This window comes from Salmo salar, chromosome ssa20 (assembly GCF_905237065.1).
Source record: "Salmo salar chromosome ssa20, Ssal_v3.1, whole genome shotgun sequence".
NCBI classification, from domain to species: Eukaryota; Metazoa; Chordata; class Actinopteri; order Salmoniformes; family Salmonidae; genus Salmo; species Salmo salar.
The window spans coordinates 39,511,040-39,535,579 of NC_059461.1; the positions used below are offsets into that span (position 1 = coordinate 39,511,040).

At 42.7% G+C, this 24,540-nt stretch overlaps 2 protein-coding genes across 2 annotated transcripts; both read left to right on the top strand.

Annotated features, from left to right (window-relative positions):
* Positions 1 to 210: 210 nt before the first annotated feature.
* Positions 211 to 12,092, top strand: LOC106580563 (serine/threonine-protein kinase NIM1-like). The gene is made up of 5 exons (XM_045703369.1): positions 211 to 437; positions 697 to 830; positions 9,144 to 9,265; positions 9,573 to 9,719; positions 10,222 to 12,092. Exons 1-5 carry the CDS (start codon positions 211 to 213, stop codon positions 10,975 to 10,977), a joined length of 1,386 nt encoding a protein of 461 aa, XP_045559325.1. The 3' UTR covers positions 10,978 to 12,092.
* A 4,914-nt stretch (positions 12,093 to 17,006) lies between these two features.
* LOC106580597 (cyclic AMP-responsive element-binding protein 3) lies at positions 17,007 to 23,836 on the top strand. The gene is made up of 10 exons (XM_014161839.2): positions 17,007 to 17,143; positions 18,292 to 18,429; positions 18,681 to 19,071; positions 19,517 to 19,623; positions 19,909 to 20,001; positions 20,419 to 20,525; positions 20,721 to 20,789; positions 20,940 to 21,024; positions 21,723 to 21,816; positions 22,043 to 23,836. Exons 2-10 carry the CDS (start codon positions 18,292 to 18,294, stop codon positions 22,468 to 22,470), a joined length of 1,512 nt encoding a protein of 503 aa, XP_014017314.1. The 5' UTR covers positions 17,007 to 17,143; the 3' UTR covers positions 22,471 to 23,836.
* The last annotated feature ends 704 nt before the right edge of the window (positions 23,837 to 24,540 follow it).

Genomic DNA, 24,540 nt, shown 5'->3' on the forward strand with positions numbered 1-24,540 from the left:
TTTTTGGTGCGATCGTGAATACAATACAAGAAATTTGCATTTTGCAGGGCAGATAATGGGTTTGACAGGATGAATTGAACAGGGTTCTGGGTATTTCCCTCATCAACACAACAACTTATTCTCTGTGTTTTCATCCATAGGTGGTGCCTTGCACCAGAACCCCTTCCAGCCATGAGATAAGCCCTCCCTATCCTAGGCATCCTGGGTAGGATGACGGCTGTGTGCCCCGCTGGGGTGGGACCTGCTGGGGCTACAGTGGGGTGCTCCAGGGGGTCTGGGGCTGGGGTTTTGACTGGGAGTACAGGGGGTCAGGACAAGAGATATGCACGCTGGAGCCGCTTGGAGAGCTCGGACATCACTACAGATGACGAGGGGGTCCCTGGCCACCGCGTCACCCCCCTGGAGAGGCTAAACCTGGACATGTGCCAGGACGACAGGTAGGGGCAGAACGGATGACAGGTAGGGGCAGAACGGACGACAGGTAGGAGCAGAACGGACGACAGGTAGGAGCAGGACGACAGGTAGGAGCAGAACGGATGACAGGTAGGAGCAGAACGAATGACAGGTAGGAGAAGGACGACGGGTAGGAGAGGGATGGCGGGTAGGAGCAGGACGGCGGGTAGGAGCAATACAACGCTCTAAGAAAAAAACATAAATGGATTATCACATGTATTGTTATTCTGGATAATTTGTTAGTGCTGTTTATTTTATTAACAGGGTGGTCCGTGAGCTCACCTTGGGCCGGCGTATCGGCTTCTACAAGGTCCGTGGGGAGATCGGCTGTGGAAACTTTTCCCACGTCAAACTGGGGATCCACGCCCTCACAAAAGGTAAGGAAGACACCTGCCAGGCAGGAAACACATTAACTGATATTTAACATAACACGCACAGCCCTGCTTTACTGCAGATGCTCACCAAACCTTTGAATTATGCATTCATGGACAATAAAAAAGTGAAAAGCTATGTAGGCCGCCTGGCCAATATTCACTAAATATGCTGGCTTGAGTTAAATATTTATTAGAAAACCCAGTTCCTATGCTCCAGCAAAATCTCAAAGCGCAGTGATGACTGGCAAGCTGTTTTCAGCAATGAGCTAATAGTACATTTCCTTGGATAGCTGTTTGCTATTGAGCCAGTGGTTTGCCACTGGGCAGACGTCCTTTCAACATCTAGTTTTGATTTAGTTTTGGTTGAGTTGTCTACTAACGTGTATTCAATGTGAAATCGGCAACAACAACAAAAAAATCTACGGATTTGGATTAAAAAGTAAAAAAATGAATTCCCTTACGTTGATGACTTTTTGGAAATACAGTCAGTTTTCCACATTGATTCCATGTCATAGATTTTTTTTTTTTAGGATGTAGAAACACTTGATTCAACCAGTTAACCCAGTGGGTTAAGCCTGTAGTCTGAATCTGCCACAGAAAGACAGCCTGTCTGACTGCTGCCCTGGAAAATATGGATTGATTAGAGATCTTAGGGATGGGTGGAATTCCTGCATGCTTCAAAGACTGAAGTGTGTTTTGTGTGTGCGTGTACGTGTGTGATATCACTTGCTTAGTCCTACAAAGCAAAATGAGCCCCGGGGCATTAAAGGCTGGCACTGAAATCTTCGGCAGAAAGAGAAGACTAATACTAGTCTTAATGCATGTCAAAATAAAATGAGATCTCAGCACCATCTCACCACTTAATAGACTTTTCCCTTCTCTATTACAGGGTCTTTGTTTATGTGTTCTATTGATATTAAGTATATGGGTGTTATGGGTAGAGATTGCCCTTAAGCACAGATCAAAGCTCAGCTTACCCTTCCCAAAGCCAAACCATAACCAACTTCACCCATCTCCTAAATGGGTTGAATTGGATGTTTATGTTATATTTGTGTTGAAGTATATCTACAGTATTGTGTAGGTTGGTTATGTCTTGTCATAATTTCCGGTTGGTTATTTCAGCTTTCTCCTGTCATCATCAATAGAATAAGACTTTCCAAGAAAATAATGCTCTTGTTCAAATGGGTTTTATGCTTCAATTGACTGCTTTAGAATAGACAAAAATCGAGAAGATGGGTTTCCACGAAAAGCAGGTCCAAATTATGTTGCCTCAGTCAGAGAAAATGTGAAAATGAATTGCCTCAGAGAAAATGTATTTGTCCACTTGGTTTCATTTATTTAGCCAGGATAATCCACTCAGTAGCAAATGCCACTACTTCACAGTGAGTTCTGGGATCCAGAAAACTATGTAAGAAGCATACATATATTACTTAGAAACTGTAAAAACACAGCATAAGTTACATAGTACACCCCCCTTAAACTCAACTCTGGACCAAGAAGCCAGTTCCACTGCTATTTTTCATTGTTCCCCTCTAATCAGCGACTGATTTAGACCTGGGACAGCAGGTGTGTGAAATTAAATATCAGGTAGAACAGAAAACTCAGGCTCCGGACCTCGTAAGGTAGGAGTTGAATACCCCTGGTATATACAAGCACTTAAAATACAGCACTCTACATTTAACAATTCACAGATTGGTGTAAGCTACATTCTGGGATTTGGTCTAGTCATAGGCTTTGGCTGCTGCTCTGGTTTACCCACAAGGGATGGGTGGAGAACACAGGAGGTTGGTGGCACCTTAATTGGGGAGGACATGCGCGTGGTAATGGCTGGAGCGGAATGGTATAAAATATTTCAAACACATGGACTATGAAATGAGCTGAACCCCAGACATCAGATAGAGGTCTTTGAGGTTTTCAATGTTAAGCCATTCCACATAGTTAAAGTCAGCATTATTCAGCTCCTTCAGTGGTTTCCATAATGTCACAGGCCGGCTCATAGCCTGTGGCAAAAGTGAGGGGACATCAACAACAGGTATAGGCCAATTCAAAAGGTTCTTTATTGTAAAACAAAACTATTAACTCTAAACAAAGAAAAAGGAATGAGGTGTGGAAAAGTCATAATGTAAGGTGTATGTAAGGTGCATGGATGCGTGAATATGTGTGTGTGAACATGACTGAGTGGAAACTAAATAAACCTACAAAGGAACAAACAAAACAGGATCATACCTGGAGCAGCAGGGAGAGAGAGAGAGGTTAGTGGAGCAGTTTTATACCCTGAGCCCAGGTGGCTCCAATCATGCCAGCTCCAATCACTAATGACCCTCCTCTGCCTGCAGGAGGAACCGCCCCTGCACTGCAGAGGAGCTGTGACAATATAAAGATGTTCCTCATCTCAGGACTCACATCCACAACATTGACTGGCTCTTAACTCCTCCTCAAGCTCCTCCTGCTGGTTCTCATGATTCTTCCAGTGAAGGAAGCCAGTACCAAGAGCAATTTTTATTTTATTTTTATTTCATCTTTATTTAACCAGGTAGGCTAGTTGAGAACAAGTTCTCATTTGCAACAGCGACTTGGGCAAGATAAAGCAAAGCAGTACGACACATACAACAACACAGAGTTACACATGGAATTAACAAACATACAATCAATAATACAGTAGAAAAGTCTATATACAGCATGTGCAAAAGAGGTAGGATAAGGGAGGTAAGGCAATAAATAGGCCATGGGGGCGAAGTAATTACAATATAGCAATTAAACACTGGAATGGTAGAATGTGCAGAAGATTAATGTGTAAGTAGAGATACTGGGGTGCAAAGGAGCAAGATAAATAAATAAATACAGTATGGGGATGAGGTAGTTTGGATGGGCTATTTACAGATGGGCTATGTACAGGTGCAGTGATCTGTGAGCTGTTCTGACAGCTGGTGCTTAAAGCTAGTGAGGGAGGTAAGAGACTCCAGCTTTAGTGATTTCTGCAGTTCGTTCCAGTCATTGGCAGCAGAGAACTGGAAGGAGAGGCGGCCAACGGAAGAATTGGCTTTGGGGGTGACCAGTGAGATATACCTGCTGGAGCGCGTGCTACAGGTGGGTGCTGCTATGGTGACGAGTGAGCTGAGGATAAGGCGGGGCTTTACCTAGCAGAGACTTGTAGATGACCTGGAGCCAGTGGGTTTGGCGACAAGTATGAAACGAGGGCCATACTAGGGTATGTTTGGCAGCATGAGTGAAGGATGCTTTGTTGCAAAATAGGAAGTCGATTCTAGATTTAATTTTGGATTGGAGATGTTTAATGTTAGTCTTGAAGGAGAGTTTACAGTCTAACCAGACACCTAGGTATTTGAGGTTGTCCACATATTCTAAGTCAGAACCGTCCAGAGTAGTGATGCTGGACGGGCGGGCAGGGGCGGGCAGCGATCGGTTGAAGAGCATGCATTTAGTTTTACTTGCATTTAAGAGCAGTTGGAGGCCACGGAAGGAGAGTTGTATGGCATTGAAGCTTGTCTGGAGGTTAGTTAACACAGTGTCCAAAGAAGGGCCAGATGTATACAAAATGGTGTCGTCTGCGTAGAGGTGGATCAAAGAATCACCAGCAGCAAGAGCGACATCATTGATGTATACAGAGAAAAGAGTCGGCCCGAGAATTGAACCCTGTGGCACCCACAATGCTGATGGCAAATGCAACAGGGACAACCAGGCCACTTCAACCAGAGAAAAATCTGCAGATACTCTCCATGTCAGAGCTCTCTATGAGAGGTGGGTGTAGGAGTCAGGCGCAGGAGAGGAGTAGATGCAATCAAAAAATGTTTAATGAGTCCACCCAAAAACATACAAGCCCAGGACTTAAATACACAGTCCAACAACACCCCTAGAAAATACAATCTAGGGAAAACACCAGAAGGAAAATAATCTAACAAAATAATGTTACCCAACATAGAAACAGGGAAACGAAAAATAAACCCGCACGAAACAAAGCGGGTAGGAAGAAAATAAATACCCACACTAATTAACCTAAACAAGGAACAGGTGCACAATCAAAACAGACAAGACCAAATTAAAAAGAAAAAAAGGATCGGTGGCAGCTGGTATACCGGCAACGACGACCGCCGAGCACCACCCGAACAGGGAGAGGAGCCACCTTCGGTGGAAGTCGTGACACTCCATTGCATAGGCTTGCTACTAGCTGTGTTAATCAGGGTCTCAACGTTTCCCAGGATATTGAACAACATTCCACATCAACTGATATTGAATATAAAAATTCCATTACCATAGTGACAGAATGAAACAGAAGCCGCCCTCAGGTGGTGAGGGTAGGTAGCAACACATCTGCCACGCTGATCCTCAACACTGGAGCCCCTCAGGGGTGCGTGCTCAGTCCCCTCCTGTACTCCCTGTTCACCCACGACTGCATGGCCAGGCATGACTCCAACACCATCATTAACTTTGCAGATGACACAACAGTGGTAGGCCTGATCACCGACAACGACGAGACAGCCTATAGGGAGGAGGTCGGAGACCTGGCCGGGTGGTGCCAGAATAACAACCTTTCCCTCAACGTAATCAAGACAAAGGATATGATTGTGGACTAAAGGAAAAGGAGGACCGAGCACGCCCCCATTCTTATCAACGGGGCTGTAGTGGAGTAGGTTGAGAGCTTCAAGTTCCTTGGTGTCCACATTACCAACCAACTAGAATGGTCCAAACACACCAAGACTGTCGTAAAGAGGGCACGACAAAATATATTCCCCCTCAGGAGACTGAAAATATTTGGCATGGGTGCCCCTGCACATTGACTCTTTACCGGTACCACCTGTATATAGCCTCGCAATTGTTATTTTCACTGTCATTTAAACGTTTTTGTTGTTGTTTTCTTTACTTATCTATTGCTTACCTAATACCTATTTTTTACTTAAAAATTGCACTGTTGGTTAGGGCTTTTAAGTAAGCATTTCACTATAAGGTCTAGCCATACTCCCAAGTACTTGTATGAGGTGACTACCTCAAGCTCTAAACCCTCAGAGGTAGTAATCACACCTGTGGGGAGAGGGGCATTCTTCGTACCAAACCACATGACCTTTGTTTTGGAGGTGTTCAGAACAAGGTTAAGGGTAGAGAAAGCTTGTTGGACTCTAAGAAAGCTTTGTTGTAGAGCATTTAACACAATATCCGGGGAGGGGCCAGCTGAGTATGACTGTATCATCTGCATACAAATGGATGAAAGAGCTTCTTACTGTCTGAGCTATGTTGTTAATGTAAATTGAGAAGAGCGTGGGGCCTAGGATTGAGCCTTAGGTTACTCCCTTGGTGACAGACAGTAGCTGAGACAGCAGATTTTCTGACTTTATACACTGCACTCTTTGAGAGACGTAGTTAGCAAACCAGGGCAGAGACCCCTCAGAGACACCAATACTCCCTAGCCAGCCCACAAGAATGTAATGGTCTACCGTATCAAAAACTTTGGCCAAGTCAAAAATAAAATAGCAGCACAACATTGTTTAGAATCAAGGGCAATGGTGACATCATTGAGGACCTTTAAGGTTGCAGTGACACATCCATAACCTGAACGGAAACCAGATTGCATACCAGAGAGAATACTATAGACATCAAGAAAGCCAGTCAGTTGATTATTGACAAGTTTTTCCAACACTTGATAAACAGGGCAAAATAGAAATAGGCCTAAAGCAGTTAGGATCAGCTTGATCTCCCCCTTTAAATGAACCTCCCCATAAAGGAGAGACAGGTTAAACAAGTCGGAGATAGGCTTGGAGATGATAGGGGCAGCAACCTTAAAGAAGAAAGGGTCTAAACCACCTGACCCAGATGTTTTTTTGGGGTCAATATTCAGGAGCTCCTTTAGCACCTCTGACTCAGTGACTGCCTGCAGGGAGAAACTTTGTAGCGAGGCAGGGTTGAAAGTTGCAGTAGAAGGGGTGGGAGATGAGGACAGGCAAGGAGGCATGGCTGAGTCAAATAGGAATCCTGACTTAATGAAGTGGTGATTAAAGAGCTTAGCCATGCGCTTCTTGTCAGTAACAACCACATCATCAGCACATCAGCACAGTTCCCGCTCAGCCCAGTCAAAACTGTTCGCTGCTCTGGCACCCCTATGGTGGAACAAGCTCCCTCACGACGCCAGGACAGCGGAGTCAATCACCACCTTCCGGAGACACCTGAAACATCACCTCTTTAAGGAATACCAGGGACAGGACAAAGTAATCCTTCTAACCCCCCCCCTCTAAAAGATTTAGATGTACTATTGTAAAGTGGTTGTTCCACTGGATATCATAAGGTGAATGCACCAATTTGTAAGTCGCTCTGGATAAGAGCGTCTGCTAAATGACTTAAATGTAAATATTAATGGACATGGGTAGCTGTGAGGAGGAGAGTTTATTCTCCAGGTCTTTAACCGTTTTCCTGAACTTCTTGGGGTTAGACCCACAGAGAGGGAACTGCTCCTTAAAGTAACTAACTTTGGCCTTCCGGATAGCCTGAGTGCACTTATTTCTCATTTGCCTGAACGAGAGCCTGTTAGCCAGAGTATGCGTGTGCCGAGCCAAGCGTCTTCGACAGAGGGGATCAAGCTGATTCTGTACCATTTTACAAGGGGCAGTTCATGAACGAAGGCTTGCTCATTCAAGTTTTTTAGCAAGTGTCTATAACAAATCAGGGCAGGTCGTTTCACTGAGCAGCCATTACGAACACAGGCTAAAACAGTGAGCACTATGGTCATTACAGAAAACACCAGACTGATACATATCAGGATTATTTGTGAGGATAACATCACAGGCTCCCGAGTGGTGCAGTGGTCAGAGGCACTGCATCTCAGTATATAGAGGTGTCACTACAGTACCTGGTTTGAATCCAGACTGTATCACATCTGGCTGTGATTGGGAGTCTCATAGGGCAGTGCACACTTGGCCTGGGTTTGGCTGGGGTAGGCTGTCATTGTAAATAAGAATTAGTTCTTAACTGACTTGCCTGGTTAAATAAAAAAAGGAGATTATCCTTTTCTGGGTGTTTGGAGTTATATTTTGTGGGATTGGTGATAATCTGAGAAAGATTTAGGGAGTCCCATTGCTCTAGGACTTGGTCAGGTGGTTTAAGCATGTCCCAGTTTAGGTCACCTAGCAGGACAAATTCAGACTTAGTGTAAGGGGCCAGGAGAGAGCTTAAGGCAGGTAAGGTACAGGCCAGAGCTGATGGAGGACGATAGCACCCAGCAACAGTCAACAAAGAGCTATTTGAAAGTTTAATGCTTAAAAACAGCAAATCAAATTGTTTGAGGACAGACTTGGTGGAGACAACCGAGCACTGAAGCTGATCCTTGGTAAAGATTGCCACCTTTAGAAGATCTGTCTTGCCAAATAAGTTTATAACCAGAAAGGATAACATCAGTATTCAAAACACTCTACCACGTCTCAGTAATGACCAACACATCTGGATTGGAGCTGTGAACCTACACTTTCAATTGATGCATTTTAGGTAATAAGCTTCTAGTGTTTTAACTTGCAGAAAACCCAGGTTTTTACGAGAGCAGAAATCAGTGAAGCAGATATCAGAGAACAAGTCAGAATTGGGGCTAGCAACAGTAGATGGGCCAGGGTGTACATGCACATTTCCAGATATCATCAACAGTAATATTATGACATCATAATTGAGCAAGCGTTGTGTTTATTTATGTTTGGCTTGGAATGTTATAGAATGGACATGTTTTATCAGCCACATAGCTTGCTAATGCATAGAGATATATAAATATGAAGTGTGTGTTAACATCCACAAAATATTGCACCGTTTTATCTGTAGAGAATAAAACACCAAAAGCTAAAACAGTAATATCTCTTTATTTTTGCCTAACTCTTCTCTCAATGCCTGCCTTTTATTTCTACTTTCTATGTTGACCTACTATGATTATTATTATTTGACCATGCTGGTCATTTATGAACATTTAACATCTTGACCATGTTCTGTTATAATATCCACCCGGCACAGCCAGAAGAGGACTGGCCACCCCTCATAGCCTGGTTCCTCTCTAGGTTTCTTCCTAGGTTTTTGGCCTTTCTAGGGAGTTTTTCCTAGGGAGTTTTTCCTAGCCACCGTGCTTCTTTCACATGCATTGCTTGCTGTTTGGGGTTTTAGGCTGGGTTTCTGTACAGCACTTTGAGATATCAGCTGATGTACGAAGGGCTATATAAATACATTTGATTTGATTTGATAACAAAGGCTTAACGCTGACCCCAGGGAGAGTAGCTGCTGCATCAGGAACAGGTAATGGGAATCCTAATAAATAAATGAACATGTCCCTTTATCCTCCCTCAGACAAGGTGGCCATTAAGATCCTGGATAAGACCAAGCTGGACCAGAAGACCCAGAGGTTGCTATCCAGAGAGATATCCAGCATGGAGAGACTGCAACACCCCAACATCATACGCCTTTACGAGGTGGGTCACACACACACACACACACACACACACACACACACACACACACACACACACACACACACACACACACACACACACACACACACACAGCCTCCCAGGCCTTGTTAAACACCTATTACTGATAAGTAATGAGTTACACAAAGCATGGTCAGAAACTAACGTCATCAGTGCAGTGCACTTTTAAACAGAGTAGTGTCATTGAACAGAGTAGTGTCATTAAACAGAGTAGTGTAATTAAACAGAGTAGTGTAATTATCAGTAGATGACTTGACCATCCTCTTTGTTTCTTCCTGGTGGGTGGCAGGTGGTGGAGACATTGTCACGGTTACATCTGGTGATGGAGTATGCAGGCGGAGGAGAGCTCTACACCAAGATCAGCACGGAGGGGAAACTGTCTGACATCGACAGCAAGATCGTCTTCTCTCAGATCCTCTCAGCTGTCAAACACATGGTATTTTCCTGGCCCAGGGCTACAGTCCTGCTCACATACACTTTAATATAGCTTATTATGTGTCCATACTGTATGTGTTTGAGTCAGTAATATCACAAGGCTTCCTGACCTCATTTGCTTTCTTTTAAATTTGTGTCATCGTTTCCCAAATAAATATTATGCTGGGGTCATAAGCACAATTCAGACTCCACATCCGTATATGAAAAGTGCTTAAAAACATTGTCTATTTTCTGTGGTGCAACATTGAATGCAGTGGAGGCTGCTGAGGGGAGAACGGCTCATGATAATGGCCGGAACAGCACAAATGGAACGGCAACAAACACCTGGAAACCATGTGTTTGATACCATTCCACTGATTCCGCTCCAGTCATTACCATGAGCCTGTTCTCCCAAATTAAGGTGCCACCAACCTCCTGTGATTGAATGTCATTTAAAGAGTCTGAGATGTATTTACAGTATATACCGGTGTATTAACCAGATAAATCTTTGACCTGACCCACAGCATGACAACAGCATCATCCACCGTGACTTGAAGGCAGAGAACGTTTTCTACACCTGCAGCACCTGCGTCAAGGTGGGAGACTTCGGATTCAGCACTCTGAGCCGCCGCGACGAGACTCTCAACACCTTCTGCGGCTCCCCACCCTACGCCGCGCCAGAGCTCTTCCGGGACGAACACTATCTTGGCGTCTTCGTAGACATCTGGGCCCTGGGCGTCATGCTGTTCTTCATGGTGACAGGAAGCATGCCCTTCAGGGCGGACACGGTTGCCAAGTTGAAGCGCTGTATCCTGGAGGGGTCCTATGTGTTGCCCTCCTGGATACTGGAGCCCTGCCAGAGGCTGATCAGAAGCATCCTCCAGCCTCAGCCCTCTGATCGCTGCAGTGTAGAGCAGATGATGGGCTGTGAGTGGCTGCTGAGTGTGGACTTCCCCCGGGCCATGGAGCCCTTTAAACTGGACCCGTACTATCTGGCCGAGAGCACGCCTTCAGAGTTGGAGGAGGACGAGGCGGAGGTGAGGGGGGCACTGGAGACACTAGGGATCACCACGGAGCATATCTTGAATAATCAGGGGAAGGACTGTAGGAGTTCTATAACAGGTGTTTATAGGATTCTGTTGCACCGTGCGCACAAGAGGCGGGCAGTGGAAAGCATGCCTGCGGTTACGCATGTGGTCGGGGCCAGAGTGAGTAAAAAGGACCGGCTAAAGGCGTACCGCAGCTTACGGCACACCTCCAAGCTCTGTGTGATTCTGTGATGAAAAGCCTTTGCTCCTATAGTTGAACTTTATTGTATTGTTTTTTCAAACGATTAGAATGTATGTTACTGTGAATGAGGAATGAGATGGTCAATTTTAAATCAGTTTGATTTCTGTCTTGAATTTTGATCGGCAAAACATTCATCGCAGATACGCTAAGAAAGACTAAAAAAGTCTTAAAGTTGGGATTCAAGTGAGTATTTGTCTTTGTGAGAATATACTTTAGCCTGGGTGCCAGTCTTTCCCTATTTTATCTCACCAGAAAAGGCAAACATGTAACATATGGTTATCCAGCAGACATTTTTCTCCAAAGAAACCTGGGCGATTCCAGCATTATGCTCATAATTTTTGCTCACAAAATCACAACTTAAATGTCTCACAGAATGGACAAACAAAATATGAATAGAATTTTTGATGTGTGTGTCTATAGTACCCACCAGGGGGATTGTATTCCTAAAAAAGTGGACTTCTAAATATTAGCATGTTGGAGAAATAAAGAAAATAAGAAGTGTTCTGGATGTTACATGAAATAGACAACCGACTGGGTACAGACATCAATTCAACGTTTATTCCACATTGGTTCAACACCATTTCTTTGAAATGATGTGGAAACAACGTTGATTCAACCAGTGTGTGCCCAGTGGTAAGCTTCATGGGAACATTAAACACATTAGCAAAATTCTGTGAGTTTGTAAGTCTTAGGTCAAAACATGGATAGCCATTTCGACGGAAAGACTTGGCTGAACATAAAAAAGAACATTTTGAAAAGATTACAATGTCCATGATTACTTTAGAGTGGAAAACTTATCGTTATGGATGTTACAGAGTCTGAAGTAGACATTCAAATCTTAAACATTTCTTGATCAAAATCTATCCTAACACATTTGTTGTCATTTGGAAAGTTTGTAAAATGTCAGCAGAAGGCATAGTACCTTGGGATTGCGTAATTACAGGTAGCCTGAATAGTATAGGCAGCACCACACCCTAAAGGTAATTTAAAGGTAATTATTTTAAGATAGATTAAAATAATTAATGTACGAGCCAAAAGTTTGGACACACCTACTCATTCCAGGGTTTTCTTTAGTTTTACTATTTTCTACATTGTAGAATAATAGTGAAGACATCAAAACTATGAAATATTGAATCACGTCGTAACTAAAAAAAATGTAACAAATCAAAATATATTTTATATTTGAGATTCTTCAAAGTAACTCTAATGAATTACCAGAAAGGTAATTATTTTAAACTATCTTAAAATAATTACCTTTAAATTACCTTTAGGGTGTGGTGCCTATATATATATATATATATATATATATATATATGCCAAACGTCCTGCACGGTGTATATATATATATATATATAATTAGCAAAGAGAAACGACAGTCCATCATTACTTTAAGACATGAAGGTGAGTCAATCTGGAAAATGTCAAAAATGTTGAAAGTTTCCTCAAGTGCAGTCTCAAAAACCATCAAGGGCTATGATGAAACTGGCTCTCATGAGGACCACTTTCTCCACCCTTTGCCCTTTGCCTTGATGACAGCTTTGCACACTCTTGGCATTCTCTCAACTAGCTTCATGATGTAGTCACCTGGAATGCATTTCAATTAACAGGTGTGCCTTGTTTAAAGTTCATTTATGGAATATCTTTCCTTCTTAATAAGTTTGAGCCAATCAGTTGTGTTGTGAAAAGGTAGAGGTGGTATACAGAAGATAGCCCTGTTTGAACCCTAACTGCTCAAATTAGCAAAGAGAAATGACAGTCCATCATTACTTTAAGACATGAAGGTGAGTCAATCTGGAAAATGTAGAAAATTTTGAAGTCTCAAAAACCATCAAGGGCTATGATGAAACTGGCTCTCATGAGGACCACCACAGGACAGGAAGACCCATAGTTACCTCTGCTGCAGAGGATAAGTTCATTAGAGTTACCAGCCTCAGAAATTTAGACTTGCTTGGGCCAAGAAACACGAGCAATGGACATTAGACCAGTGGAAATATGTCCTTTGGTCTGATGAGTCCAAATTTGAGAGTTTTGATTCCAACCGCTGTGTCTTTCTGAGTAGGTGAACGGATGATCCCTGCATGTGTGGTTCCCACCGTGAAGCATGGAGCAGGAAGTGTGAGGGTGTGGGGGTGCTTTGGTGGTGACACTGTCAGTGATTTATTTAGAATTCAAGGCACACTTAACCAGCATGGCTACCACAGCATTCTGTAGCGATACACCATCCCATCTGGTTTGCGCTTAGTGGGACTATTATTTGTTTTTCAACAGGACAATGACCCAACACACCTCCAGGCTGTGTAAGGGCTATTTGATCAAGAAGGAGAGTGATGGAGTGCTGCATCAGATATCCTGGCCTCCACAATCACCCGACCTCAACCCAATTGAGATGGTTTGAGATGAGTTGGACTACAGAGTGAAGGAAAAACAGCCAATAAGTGCTCAGCATATCTGGGAACTCTTTCAAGACTGTTGGAAAAGCATTCCAGGTGAAGCTGGTTGAGAGAATGCCAAGAGTGTGCAAAGCTGTCAACAAGGCAAAGGGTGGCTACATTGAAGAATCTCAAATATAAAATATATTTTGATTTGTTTAACACTTTTTTGGTTACTACGTGATTCCATATGTGTCCAAACTTTTGACTGGTACAATATACACTGCTCAAAAAAATAAAGGGAACACTTAAACAACACAATGTAACTCCAAGTCAATCACACTTCTGTGAAATCAAACTGTCCACTTAGGAAGCAACACTGATTGACAATAAATTTCACATGCTGTTGTGCAAAAGGAATAGACAACAGGTGGAAATTATAGGCAATTAGCAAGACACCCCTAATAAAGAAGGGGTTCTGCAGGTGGGGACCACAGACCACTTCTCAGTTCCTATGCTTCCTGGCTGATGTTTTGGTCACTTTTGAATGCTGGCGGTACTTTCACTCTAGCGGTAGCATGAGATGGAGTCTACACCCCACAAAAGTGGCTCAGGTAGTGCAGCTCATCCAGGATGGCACATCAATGCGAGCTGTGGCAAGAAGGTTTGCTGTGTCTGTCAGCGTAGTGTCCAGAGAATGGAGGCGCTACCAGGAGACAGGCCAGTACATCAGGAGACGTGGAGGAGACCGTAGGAGGGCAACAACCCAGCAGCAGGACCGCTACCTCCGCCTTTGTGCAAGGAGGAGCAGGAGAAGCACTGCCAGAGCCCTGCAAAATGACCTCCAGCAGGCCACAAATGTGCATGTGTGTGCTCAAACGGTCAGAAACAGACTCCATGAGGGTGGTATGAGGGCCCGACGTCCACAGGTGGGGGTTGTGCTTACAGCCCAACACCGTGCAGGACGTTTGGCATTTGCCAGAGAACACCAAGATTGGCAAATTCGCCACTGGCGCCCTGTGCTCTTCACAGATGAAAGCATGTTCACTCTGAGCATGTGACAGACGTGACAGAGTCTGGAGACGCCGTGGAGAACGTTCTGCTGCCTGCAACATCCTCCAGCATAACCGGTTTGGCGGTGGGTCAGTCATGTTTTTGGGTGGCATTTCTTTGGGGGGGCCGCACAGCCCTCCATGTGCTCGCCAGAGGTAGCCTGACTGCCATTAGGTACCGAGATGAGATCCTCAGACCCCTTGTGAGACCATATGCTGGTGCGGTTGGCACTGGGTTCCTCCTAATGCAAGACAATGCTAGACCTCATGTGGCTGGAGTGTGTCAGCAGTTCCTGCAAGAGGAAGGCATTGATGCTATGGACTGGCCCGCCCGTTCCCCAGACCTGAATCCAATTGAGCACATCTGGGACATCATGTCTCGCTCCATCCACCAATGCCACGTTGCACCACAGACTGTCCAGGAGTTGGCGGATGCTTTAGTCCAGGTCTGGGAGGAGATCCCTCAGGAGACCATCCGCCAACTCATCAGGAGCATGCCCATGCGTTGTAGGGAGGTCATACAGGCACGTGGAGGCCACACACACTACTTAGCCTCATTTTGATTTGTTTTAAGGACATTACATCAAAGTTGGATCAGCCTGTAGTGTGGTTTTCCACTTTAATTTTGAGTGTGACTCCAAATCCAGACCTCCATGGGTTGATAAATTGGATTTCCATTGATTATTTTTGTGTGATTTTGTTGTCAGCACATTCAACTATGTAAAGAAAAAAGTATTTAATAAGATTTTTTCTTTCATTCAGATCTAGGATGTGTTGTTTATGTGTTCCCTTTATTTTTTTGAGCAGTATATATACATATACACTACTGGTCAAAAGTTTTAGAACACCTACTTTAGGTTACTACATAATTCCATATGTGTTATTTCATAGTTTTGATGTCTTCACTATTATTCTACAATGTAGAAAATAGTAAAAATAAAGAAAATCCCTTGAATGAGTAGGTGTTTTTGACCAGTAGTGCATATCAAAAGTAACCTTTACCAGTTGAATGTAGAATATTCATCTGAAATATTGCAATACAATATGCAAATTAAACAATATACATGTGCCAATCCACTTTTCTGAACACTTGATGAAATCAGTATTTTTTGGGTGGCTTTCATTTGAAAAAGACTCTTTAAGACTATTCATAGATTTTTGCGAAATACTTCCCATCTTTCTATCTATAAAACAGTACTGAAATGTATGAGAAATGCACTTCAGAATATGTTTTCTGAGAGAATCTTAGCTAGAACACATCATTTTCAAGATAATTTTCGACAACAATTGCTTCAGTAAAAATCTGAAGAATACATCTTAGAACAAGCACACAAAATGTGGGACATGCTCAAGCTTCTGAAGCTAAGACATGATACATCAATATTTATCACAACCACAACCACAACCATTGTGGATGTTACATATATCAAATAATGCTAAAAAAGGATACTGAATGATGCCGCAATCAACCCCATAAATCTGATGCTGCAATTTTATAAATATATATATTTTTTTACTAAACTAGGTAATTCAGTTAAGAACCAACTGTTATTTACAGTGACAACCTACCCCATACTCCCAATCACAGCCAGATGTGATACAGCCTGGATTTGAACCAGGGACTGTAGTGACACCTCTTGCACTGAGATGCAGTGCCTAAGACCACTGAGCCAATCAGGAGCACAATCTCTACATGAAGTGACTGAGCCTTGGTAACCCAGATGTAGCATTGTTGAACGCAGAAAGAGTCCCAGCTAATGAGAATGAAGAATGTGATAATTTCTGTCTTGAATGTTCTATTGCACTTTTCCATGCCTTCGTTTTTCTTTCCAGTTACATTAGGCCTACACCATGACTCAATAGAAAATGTGATCTTCTATTTCATAAATGCATGTCAATGTAATGCTTTGCACTCATTTTCCAGGAATCATGATATAGCCTGAGTGCCGGTCTGTTTGCGCTAAAATGCTTTGGCTTGACGATGAACAATGGAGTTGCCAAGAGCACAAACAGATCAGGGACCAGGCTAGAGAACTCCAGATCAATTGTTGAAATTAACACATTGGCCTATTGGCCTGGTTGGGTTGAAAGTTACTTTGTACACCATACCTGTCAACTCCAAGGAGCCGATTTTTTGATTGTTATGATGCCATATTATTGCCCTGTCTTGTTAAAATATTAAACACAATTATGAAATGCTACGTTTGTTCTCTTGAAATGTTTTGATAAACTGTACGTGTTTTTTACTAAACTTTTTGTAAAGTTCCTCTGGGGTTAATGGGTTTATATTATGGAAAATAAAGATGCTGAAGGTACTGTGATAAGAAACGACCCTTGTCTTACTTTCACTTTAATAACCACAACAGGCCTTAGTCGAATTATGTCGGCTGTAACCTGTGAATGAAACTTGTATGCCCTCTTCACACATCTCAATATTTTCTGAAGAAACAAAAATATCAAACAGGAGAAATGGCATTGTGTCATATCAACATCCACTTCATTAGCAGCACACTTCGTTCCAGCAGCACACACCATACTACATTTCCCATAAGGACAAGGGCGAAATCTTACGCACGCCAATTTGTCTTTACTGATGACGCAATATCTGTCTTGTTGGAAGGCGATTTAATCTGGAAGAGTGTACGAGACAGAAACTTCTAAGAAACAACAACAAAAATAATTGCACCGACTCACACGAATGATATCCTACCATATCAGGCTGTATACTGAGAAAGGTAAGAACATTTGAGGCATGAGAAATTAATGCTTTTTTAAAACATTTTTTAAACATTATTATTTTTTTTTGATTCGTAAACGAAAACATACCACGCCCTCTCAGCTACATTTGCTCATAGGAATCTATCGTGTTGGCTATCTAGCTACCGTCAGATTTTTTTCAAACTAACCATCTATCTCATTGTTCTATCTGTGGCCGAGGTGTGCAGCTAATTATGACCATCGATTCTTCATATTTAATGGAGATGTAATTTATCAAATTGGTTGGCCATGGACTATGCATTACATTGGCAGGTCAGCTATGCAGAAAATCATATGTTTTCAACAAACTCTTGATTAGTTACATTAGCTATCTTGCTAGCTAAGCTAGTAGGTAGGCACTGTGCAATCAGACAACTACTCATCCTTGTGCCTGTCAATGCATCGTGTCTATGCTAACAATGCTCTTGTAGCTAGCTAGATAACGTTAGCAAAATAAACTACCAGGACAATGACAATGTAACGTAAACTGGCTACCCAGCTAACTAATTTGCTAACCTCCAGCCTACTGAGCACAGAAACTGGTGTTAAAATAGTTTACTAGCTCGATTGACAGCATTATGGTATGTAACTAATTAACTTGAAATGAAACTACTTTATCCATATTTGAAGTGCAATGTTTGTCTTCTATACTAACAGTTGTGGGCTCACTCGGGCTTGTTTTGTTGATTCTCTTGTGACAAAAGTTGAAAGTGGGCGGGGCGAAGTATAGGAATGAGCTCGTTCATGGAGTTATGTCTAGAAGGGATACAGCTTTTGTCAAAATGTACTTTTGGTAGCAGGTTTAGAATTTACGCAGCAGGTAAGGAAAAGGGTAAAGAGTTAGCTAAAATGTATAAAAACAACTTTTGACGTAAAATTTGACAAAAGCTGTATCTCATCTAGACATGACCCATTCATGCATCTGCTGTGTACTGTGTGGTAGCTGCCAAACACTAGGACGTGGCAACTCTCAATGCAGTCTCTCTTAAGAATACCTCCTGTCATGAAATTACATGTAACGATAGTTATAATTCATTTATATGGTGTAGGATATCCCTATTTACCTATTACTTTAACAAATAAATGAGTTCTCTCGCATGTATTTATTGCTGATTGTGTTTGCCAGATGTCAGTCACTGAGGATGTTCCTGTAATGGATGGGGCGGATCTTCTGGGGATCCTGTTCCAGGAAGGAGAGACGGGAGCTAACGACCCCTTCTTCCCATATGGAAATGAGTTAGAAAACTGGCTCTCTGAGCAAGATGTATGTCTTCCACTCAGGAATAACACTGTTTTATGTTTACTAACCGATAATAGTTTGATTGGCAGGAAACAAACCTTTCATTTTATGGCATGTCGTACTAGTAAAGCAGAAGTAATTTGTTATCGAATTACATCAAAATGTGACACTTCCTTATTTTAAAGCAGAAGAAGAACTCTATTTCACAATTGTTCTTTGTGGGATAAACAAGTCATGTTGAATAGAATGGACACTAACTTCCTGCTGTATTGTAGATGCTGACAGGCATGGACACTGAGGACTTCCTGTCCAGCTTGTTTAAGGGAGAAAACAACATGGCCACCTCCTGTCTCTCCCACTCTCCACTGGGCAGTGATAGCGGCATCTCTGACGACAGCAGCACTGGCGGCATAGTCGGCCAGAATTTCCTTGCCTTCACCAGCTCCCAGGGGAGTGACGGTGACCCTGCACCCAGCCCAGGGTACTCCCAGTCCAGCCCAAACTATTCCAACAATCCCCTGATGGCTCTGGAGCTCCAGGCTGAGAACCCTCAAGCCCTGACTGTGCAGACAGACCACAGCTACTATCTGCTCCAGGAAGAGGACATGGATGCTCTACAGAGCGTGAGGGCAGAGAAGCTGGATATGGATGTCTTTATTGATCTGGGTAAGTGTTGATCTAGACCTTTATACTTGGCTAACAGGTTCATAGCTTTGGGTGGTATGAGGGAGTAGTTGCATGACAACAAAATGGCCATTGACAGTTCAGTTAATTGAATAGTTTGTTGGTAGTTTGAGCATCTGCAAACTAACTCTAGGGGGCTACACATATGAAGGTGTTCCCAGGTGTGTAATCATACACCGCCCCCAGCCCAGCTGGTCATGAATCCTGAAGAATGTAGCACGCCAGCCAATCAACAATCAGATGATCAGTTAGGTGGTGCCGGTCTTTCTCTTTCCCATGCTTTTGAGATTAAGTAAAGCTGATTTTGAGTTCAGAGTCACTTGACTCATCCTTGGATTAGAACATTTCACAGAAATATCCTTGTAAGGTTCCATAACTTTACTGTTCATGTGAGACAATAAAGATCTGGTTCTCTCGTGTTCATCAGACGACCTGGACAGTGAGGGGATGGAAATGGAACAAGATTATTCCAGTGAAGAACTACCCTGCGCTTTTTCCATAGAGGACTCTACGCAGGACAACCAAGCGGATCTGGTGAGCTTCACTTAGTTTCACATCATCAAATGGGTATTATAGACGAGAAAAGCAGAAGCACTATTGTCAAACCCACAGATCAAACAAGTATTTAATATGCTTGTCAAACTTATTCTCATTATTTTAATAAGAATGGCATTACCTGTACTTGAGTTCATGAACAATTTAAATTTCACAACACATAATCTTACAGTTTTGTCTCCACCCAGTGGCAAAGTTATGTAACTGTGCTGAAGATCTGTTGAAGGCCTCATCTCTTAAAAATTGCTGTTTTCTTCCCTTCAGTTCCAGGTCAAGGAGATTGTCCTGACTGATGAGGAAAAGAGACTTCTTGCTAAAGAAGGAGCAACCATACCGTCTTGCATGCCTCTTACTAAGGTCATTTCCTCCAGTTATTACAAGTGGTTGTTGACACTGGAGACCACCGAAACCATTGAACTTTGGTCCAAATGCCATACACTCCTCAAGAATCACAAAGCCAGATTATGGTGTTATCCAAGGACAGGGCAGACAATGGCTAATGAGGTTCACAAGGGAGATGTGACACACTAGCTACTTTGTAGCTGCCTTAGTGTTGAGGTTGATAATATCAAGGGATAGCCAATGACTAGTGAACAGAAGATGTCTATTAAATTATTCAAATGACTCCTGTCTCCTGCAGAATCAGTTCCAATCACACTAAATGAGAAACCTTCCCAGACAGCTTGTTTATCTCTAGCAGTGAGACCGCAGACTGCTCCTCAGCACTGTGTACATTACCATGTCAAGTGAGTAGTCTGTCTCTCGCTGTCTCAGACTGAGGAGAGGACACTGAAGAGGGTGAGGAGGAAGATCCGCAACAAGCAGTCGGCCCAGGAGAGTAGGAAGAAGAAGAAGGTGTATGTGGATGGCCTGGAGAACAGGTGAGAGAGAGAGAATGGATGGAGAGATCTCTGAAAATGAAATCAAAGGCACACACAGTGCATTAGTCATTATATGATTTAGACTGTTTCACTTCACCAATGTTTAGCCTGCTGTGTCGTCATTGGGTCAAAAGGTGTTTGTTTTAAATAGTTTGATTGGTTGGTTGGCTGAGTGTATTGCTGATTGGTCCCTAGGGTTTCCATCTGCACTGCTCACAACCAGGATCTGCAGAAGAAGGTCCAACTGCTGCAGAACCAAAACATGTAAGACGCCACTACTGCCATTACCATGATTATGGAACCACTGTTCTTATGTATGATATGCATCTGAGAATGAATGAATGATGTTTGTAGACTAGTATTGTTCATTGAGAATAATGTTTCTGACGATTATTATTATTCCCCCCCGTCTAGGTCTCTAATAGAGCAGCTGAGGAAGCTGCAGGGCATGATGAAGATGTCTACCATGAAGACAACCACCACCAGCACATGTGTCATGGTAAGAGGACTAACGCACAGAGTAGAGCTTAACCCTCACACCACTTCATGGCCTCTGTTTGGCATGCTGGGAATTAGCGCTTGTAGTAATTTACTGGTACTGAAAGAATCTCACACAAGTTTATGTCTGCAGATGTATTTGGTTGACAGTTAGGTTGTCAATCTTTTCCAAATTGAAGTTAAACTTTGTTAACACGGTGTGTGCTGAGGCGGCTTGCTACATCCTATTCTTTCAGGGTGCCAGCTCAGCCTGTATGTGGACATTATTATAACTGATTTGGACATTATAGGCTTGATTATGTTTTCATATGGTGCTCCAGATTTAGCTCAATGGTTTTAAGTGTCTCCCTCTTTAGGACCAGGAGTGCCTGTACTGTACAAGTGTACTATTGAGGCTAAAACCGTTATATTGTCCCACTGCCAAATAATGGTATGTTGGAACAATAAACCAACAAGTACTTACGCTTTAGTTAATAAAGACTGGAGCCCTGCTTGGGTCTGTAATGAGAAGAATGATATTCTTATACAAGACAATGTTATTTTAGCATAGAAAAACTAATGGAAGATATACTTTTTTTAACGCAAATACTTCTTGCATAATTCTTTGTAGACGGATGTACCTCCTGTATTGGGTTTGTAAGCCTAGGTTGCGCACCACATTTCTGTCAGCTTTCTTAGTTCTCTCTTCTCTCTGCTCAGGTGTTCCTGCTGTCTTTCTGCCTCATCGTCTTCCCCTCTGTCAACCCGTTTGGCCGCAGTCCTGGACAGAAGGAGATATACACCCCCTCCTCCGGTAAGTTAAAAAACAAGGATGGTCTGAAATGCTAAAGCTATGTTTAAAAAATAATATGAATAAAATGTTCTTCTGTTCAAAATAGCTCTTTATTCTTTAAAGTCATGTTATGTATACAACAATAAATAACATCTAAAATTCTTCAAACATTTCCTGTCTCTTCCCGTTATTAAGACGAGTGCTGTATTTAAGATTCGAGCAGATGTTAAACCTTTCCCCTCTGTAGTTGTCTCCAGGACCCTGCGCTCTGTTGCTGTTGATGACACCCCAGACCCTCTGCCCCTGGCTTACTCTGAGCCTGGGGAGGAAGTAGAGGACGCTGAGCCTCCCCCTCTCAGTCTCCTCCTAGTGGCCAAGGTGGAGAACACCAAGGCCATGTTCACTGGCGGGCAGAACCACACACCAGACTACCAGAAGGTGGAGCAGTCTGAATCTGAGAGTGGGTTCAACAGCAACTCGTCTGCAGACTTCCCCAGTCCTGGTCAGGCCGAGCTGAAGCAGGGGGCCGGACCCGAGGCTGGGGGCCTGCAGGAGGGATCCAGGGATCCAGTGGGAACGGCTGTGGCTTATGAGGTTCCAGGGACCAAGGAGAACTGGATCGACAGGAAGACTACATCCATCATTATACAGCAACACCGCTCGGACGAGATGTAAACAGAAGAGCTGGTGGTGAATGAACTATAGAAGGGAATGGTGGGAGAGGGTTAATTAAAGGTTTCAGTTGTTATTGATCATGTTAATTGAAACTTGGTGGATGAAGAGAAAAGGGTATTGATGTTTTGTTATTACAGTATCCTCTGTCTCTACCTGATTGTCCTCCTTCTGGTGATACTACTGTTCTTCTTGAAGCACTTTATTCTAATGCCTTGTTCAAGTGCTAGAATGGACTACTGAGATTTCCATTGTTATGCATAGTCTTTATTCTAATGCCTTGTTCAAGTGCTAGAATGGACTACTGAGATTTCCATTGTTATGCATAGTCATCATCCTCTCATCGAGGGGGGGGGGGGGAAAGCGCACTATGAAAATGAGTAGTAATGTGTTGACATCCCATGATTGCTGAAGACTTTTTAAAACCTGAATTCTCTATTTAAAAACAAAACAAACTGACAACAGTTAATTCTGTCCACCTGTGTGGTGCATCTCCAGCAGGTGTTGATATGTACCTTGCTAGTGATTTACCAGTTCCTTTCATAGTGTATAGTTAAGTTCTCTGTTAGTTTGAACAGTCAGCATCCATAGTATAAATGCATTCTCATGATTCTAGATCAAAACTGTTGATCTGTATACACTGCTTTAGCCATTGCAGGACATTTGGCCATTTTAGATTTTGTGTAAAAAAATAAATAATAATAATAATATATATATATATATATATATATATATATGTATGTATGTATATATATATGTATGTATGTATGTATGTATATATATATATGTATGTATATATATGTATGTATGTATGTATATATATATATATGTATTTCCCTTGTAACAAGGGTATTCGTGCTTTCTTTGATTTGTTTTGCTTTTGGAACAAATTGCAATATGACAAAGGGTGCTCTGTAATGAGTCCCCATTTTCACTAGTTTAGACCTTTTTAGTTAGGAGCTGTTTCAGTCCTTTATCCAGTGGTTCAGCCTGGACCTGTTTTTACCCCCGGACACCTTTCAAGTCCGTGTCATATGGAGAGGTGAACATTTTAACATATGTTCCTTATGTTAATTCAGTGTTGCAATTTAACTATACTCCAGTGTAATGGCCTGTCAGTCCATTCAGTGAGGCGTTTTTGTTAGAGTACATTGTGTATTATCTGGGTTATCAGTGATTTATGAAATCTAAATGCTTATTGGAACATTTGGTTATTTTTGTACCTATAAAGAGATTTCATTTGGGTTAATCAGGTTAAAAGAAATTACTAATCCCGGTTTGAAATGTAAATCGGACGGAACGATTGTAATGTACGTTTTCAACTGTTTGACACTGACCGTCATTAAAAGTCCCTTTTTTTTAATTCAAATGATCTCCAGTTTCATGCTGAGTTGTGTGCGGAAGGGTGCAGTTCAGTGGCAGTGGTGCTGAAACTGCAGATCAGGTAGGTCTACTGTCCGTGGTGCTGTAACGTTGTTTGGCCTGTATGTGCCGTTTTGTATGGGAGAAATGGGTTACCACAGGTTAGAGATTTTGTCTTAATTTACTTGCGGCTTCCCCCAATGCCTAGTTGATTTTGTTGGATCTCTTCCTCAGAAGCTATGGTTTCTGCACAGGAGGACACGAACCGGAGTCGTTATGTACATGTTAGGATGTCACACCCACCGAAAGCTTTAAAAGGTGAGCACACCGCTCATTTGGTATAGTCTATGAAAATGCCCAAACGGAGATGCTCCTCAGCCCGCGCCGTCCACAGAAGGCGCATGTCTGCATGGAAGGCGCGAGGACCCGGCTCTTGCCTTTTGGATGCCACCCACCAATTTTGGGCACCACCCACCCCACCTCCCAGTAATAAAATGTAGTGGCCCCCTTAACGGGGGAGAGAAATGTACATTTTAAAGTTAATTTCCTGCAATTCTACACATTTTGGCATGGGGTTTAGAGAAAGCTTTGCAGTTTTAAAGCCAGTTTCCTGCAATTCTACACATTTTTGTAATGACTCATGCCAATATATGTGTGAGAATGTTTAACAAAATCAGTGAGGGCCCTCTGGAGGTCAGGGCCCCTGGGCAC